The sequence below is a fragment of the Nicotiana sylvestris genome, chromosome 11, assembly GCF_000393655.2.
Source record: "Nicotiana sylvestris chromosome 11, ASM39365v2, whole genome shotgun sequence".
Taxonomy (NCBI): domain Eukaryota; kingdom Viridiplantae; phylum Streptophyta; class Magnoliopsida; order Solanales; family Solanaceae; genus Nicotiana; species Nicotiana sylvestris.
The window spans coordinates 157075390-157080297 of record NC_091067.1 but is presented as its reverse complement, the minus strand read 5'-3'; the positions used below and the strand labels follow the sequence as shown (position 1 = coordinate 157080297).

Here is a 4908-nt window from a genome sequence, read left to right as displayed (position 1 = left end):
CCGGCTACTTGTAGATAACTTTTTGTAACCTAATAAATAATGGAAAATAATCAAGGTCCATTCCAAACCGTTAAGAGATTGTTTGGCAGGGTATTGAAAAATAGTACTGAACAAAGTATATTGGTAATGATGAAATTAAAAATATTAGGATTATTTTTTATTGGCTATTTGGTTGGTGTATTAAAGGTTTTGAAAGGGTAGTTTTGTCTTTATACATGTTTATCTATGTATTAAAAATTATGATTTTGCTAATGTCATAACTTGCTATGTATAAAAATAGTACTGAATATGGGTGTATAACTAATATAAGTATTAGTTATATATAAGTTGAAAAACACTGTATCAAACAAAGGACTAATAATACAAAAGCTAATACATATATTATTTCTCTTAATACACCATTTCGAATATTTTTCTTAATACACCATTTCGAACAACCTCTAAGTATATTCTTAATAATAAGAACCTCACCTTTTTCTTCTTTTTTTTTTTTCGGTTTCTCACCCGAATGTCTAGTATTCACATTGAGTCCCGATTAAGGATTCGCGTCGGGAAGTCCCATATTGGGGGGTAAAGCATTCCATAAAAAGAATAATTCCATACCCAAGGATTCGAATCCGAGACATTCAATTAAAGATGAAAGAGTACTGACCACTCTACTGTAACCATGATTGGTCTGACCTTCTTTAGTAATACTATAAAACAAAGGTACGTGGAAAAAAAAATCCAAATGACATATATATATATATATATATATATATATATATATATATATATATATATATATATAAAAGATGATTTTTAATACCACAAATCTAAAGCTTTTCTTAGTAGGTCCTACAAAAGATTTTCTGCCACCTAAACTTTTCTATATAACATCTAACCTCTAACCTCCCTCCCTCCCTTCAACCAATTTTCCCTTTTTAAAACCTTCTTTCCCTTTACTCTTCTTTATTTTAAGTAATTGCTTCCATTTCTCACTACACTTTTCAGATATAAACCTGCAAAAACTGACAGTGGCAGTTAGTATAAAACTTTTTAAGGTAGTTAAACTTTTGTGTGAATGAAGCTAAGAAAAAAAGTACTCAATTATATATAAGTAGTCAAATATCTGAAGTAATTTGAGTAAAGTTAAAGAGTTTTGGAAAATGAAGGAGAGTGGTAGAAAACAAAGTGCAGCTTCTCCTTGTGCAGCTTGTAAATTGCTAAGGAGAAGATGTGCACAAGATTGTGTATTTTCTCCTTATTTTCCAGCTGATGAGCCACAGAAATTTGCTAGTGTGCATAAAGTCTTTGGTGCTAGCAATGTTAACAAGATGCTTCAGGTAAGAGACCTAAGTCTAATAATTTTAATTTCCTTCTTGCATTATGTCTAATTAAGTGGAGGAGAGTCTTGGAACAACGATAAAGACGTTGTTTCGTTTGACCTATATATAGGTTATGTATGGGTTCGTACCATGAAACTAGCTACTGATGCTTGCATCAGAATAGACTGCCTACATTGCACCCCTTGGAATGCGACCCTTCCCAACCCTACGTGAACAATTTTAATTTAATTTCCTTCCTGCATCATGTCTAATTAAACAGGGGAACCTTGGAACAACGATAAAATTGTTTACGTTTGACATTATGGATTCATGTCGTAAAATTAACTACTGTATCAGGGTATGCTGCATACATTACACCCTCTGATTGGATGTGACTCTTCCTCGAAAACTTGCGTGAACGGGAATGCTCTCTTTTTTAATAATGTCTAGTTAAGCCTCATTCATGCATTTTACCTTGCTTATTAAAGAATGTTGTTGGAACTGAGATATAGTTATTGTTAGTGTTGTATGAAAAAATGTTTTTATCAAAAATCTAAGTAGGAAATATAGCTTAGATTTTAGGACAAAGTGACAACTGCTAAAAGAAGGCCAATTTTTAAAGATTTGTATTTATAGGCACCCGTATAAAAATATGTTTAAAATATTTATGATTTTTTTTAAAGTTTACTAGTAATAGAGACTCACCTAAAGTTTAAACTTATGATTATATGAATTGGCTAGTCTAATTTTACACAGCAATTTAATTGCATAACTTTCGGCATTTTATTATAGAACACTATTTCAGATGCTAACTCTCGTCATTTCACTTTTAATATCATGATTTTTGGCATGATTTGCCTCTAATTTTGTATCTTCCTTACTTTAAGTGGGCCATTCTTTACTTGCACGTTGAGTATGCCCTTTATATTTATAAAAAATGGATTTCTGACCCACAAAGATTTGTTTGTTTTGCATTTGAGAACCCAATTTAACGTTATATCACACCCCAAGAATACTAAACAGTTTTGTTTTTTTGGATTAGAGTCAAAGTTAGAGATGACTATCAGTATAACCCAAAAAACTTTTAACGTGATAAAAGTAAAATACACCGATAAGATTTCTGTAAATATTTTTTTTCTATTATTTGTGGGAAGTGGGAACAGTAAATTCTTTTTTAATATTCTCCATTATTAGCTCTATGACGGCTGAAAACGGTTACTTTAGGTAACATCATACCTTTGATTTTATTTATTATTTATTAAATTTTAAAATAATTTACTGAATTTTTTTATGTCGTCTCTGTCTTGACCCATCTTGAGTCTAATACATTATATTATTTTAACTTAATTTGTTTAAATAATTCAAGAACGTTTTCCAAATAATTAATTAGGAGCAGAAGAGATAAATATTGGAAAAAGAATAAAGAAAAGTGAGTCTTTGTAAACAAAGTCTTTTAACATTTGTCTTATTTTTCTCTTGTGGTACATAAGCATAAGAATATAGTCAAAGATTTGTTATCCCAAAGTAATTTTAGAAAAGTGCATCACTTAGCAATTTTTTCCTTGTTTTAATAGGGTGAGTTCCCACTTAAAAGACAGAAATTCTATGTTAAAAGTTCAGGTTTTTACTTTACTCTTTTCTTTGAGGGCTTAAACAAGATTTCTTTTGGTGTAATCATGACATCACTATTGCATTTATCATTTTGTCAAATTTTAGGGCTAGAAATTAAATTTATGCCACTTCCATCGAAAAAATTTCAGACTAAAATACCTTATTCACCCCCTCTTTTGGTTTGGGGGGGGGGGGCAAATTAATAGAAAATAGAAAATAAAATAATTAAGTTTCTATTATGGATGGTGATTGTACAATCTTATATGGACAAAATATGGTATATTGCCCAAAAAAAAACTTACCCGCATTCCATCTTTACATTAAAAAGATGGTTAAGTAACATATCATCACTTTGATTTGTATGTAATACAAACAGTTGTAGAGCTATAATTTTCATCAAGGGATTATAAAAAGTTTAAACAAGCGGAGAAGCCGAGGGATGCAATATCTTTATGTATATATATATACACACACATTTTATATAGTATAATTCCCTGCAAAGGGGTCCATCTGTTCGGATGAACCCTTACGTCCCTAGCTCCGCCATTGAATACTGAGTTAATTGCATGAATTGATATAAATATCAGGTACAAATAATTATTTTTAATATTTTTGTAGGAGTTACCGGAGCATCAACGGGGCGATGCCGTGAGTTCAATGGTGTATGAGGCAAATGCTAGAGTTAGAGATCCAGTTTATGGTTGTGTTGGAGCTATATCATCTTTGCAACAACAAATTGACCATCTCCAAACACAATTGGCAATTGCACAAGCTGAGGTTGTACACATGAGGATGCGACAATTTTCGTCCATGTCTAGCGGCGGCGGCACGGCCGAAAACTCGCCGGAAAACGTGTCGCCATCGTCCCGACACACTCAAACTCAACCAATCATGTCCCTTTTTACCATGGACATGGTGGTTGATCACGCTAATATGGGGGAGTCCTTATGGTCATGCTAGCTAGTAATTTATGTAGTTCAGACTCTTCAAAAATATCGTTGGATGCGAGTCGAATCCTCTAAAAGTAGTATATATTTTTGGAGAATCCGACATAAATACGACAATATTTTTGAAGAGTTCGTGCAACGTAGTTAGTAATTATTTAGCTAGCTAGTTGCTTGACTAGCATGCTTTGCCTAGTCTTTTCTAATATTTGCAATCAAGATCTTACTTTATTGTCTGCTTTTTTTTTTCCCTCTTTTTTTTTTTTTTACTATACATCTTTATATAGCACATCTCTAGCTGACCCCTCGAGAGATGATGATGACCATTATTAACCATATTGTAAATGTCTAAACATATAATTATGAGATATAATTATGATATGTAGTTATGTATGCTGAGTTGACTACTTTATAATTAGTTTTCTCTTTTGCCTTTTGTTGTGGGGTAGACAATTGGTTCAAGATTTTGTATCTAATGCTTTTGATGTTTGTACCTTACTTTTGAGGAAACTCTTAGACCATTTTTAACATAATGTTTGTCTTTTTTTTTTTTTTTAATTTCTATTTTTTTTTCATTTTCCTTGTTTCCTTTTGGCCCCCATGTTGGAATATGGTGTTATAATTAAGGCAAAGTATCAAATATGAAGTGACTATAATTATAGGCCATGGCTTTTCAAAATATCAAGTTCCTGCTTCTTTTATGGTTTCTTCGCTATTATATATTCTTTTTATTACTGTTGTGATTATGTTTGTCTTGAGCCGAGAGTCGGAAATGACTTCTCTATCTTTACAAGGTCAGAGTAAATTCTGCGTTCGCACTACCTTTCCGGAACCATACTTAGGAGATTACATTAAGTATGTTGTTATTGTTGTTGTATAATTATAGGCTATAACACTTTAAATGACATTCTCAATGTCCTCTACATCATGAATAGATGTCATGTCTCTGAAGCTATTTTATTTCCATCAACCCTAATGGTATCCTTAGAGACTAAAGCTAGAGAAACAGATCTAATTATAGGGGGTGGCAAAATTTGATTTTTTCA

The 4908-nt window shown here is 31.8% G+C and overlaps 1 protein-coding gene across 1 annotated transcript; it reads left to right on the top strand.

The window, feature by feature from the left end:
- Window positions 1-1055: 1055 nt before the first annotated feature.
- LOC104217452 (LOB domain-containing protein 4-like) lies at window positions 1056-4098 on the top strand. The gene is made up of 2 exons (XM_009767712.2): window positions 1056-1325; window positions 3537-4098. Exons 1-2 carry the CDS (start codon window positions 1149-1151, stop codon window positions 3876-3878), a joined length of 519 nt encoding a protein of 172 aa, XP_009766014.1. The 5' UTR covers window positions 1056-1148; the 3' UTR covers window positions 3879-4098.
- The last annotated feature ends 810 nt before the right edge of the window (window positions 4099-4908 follow it).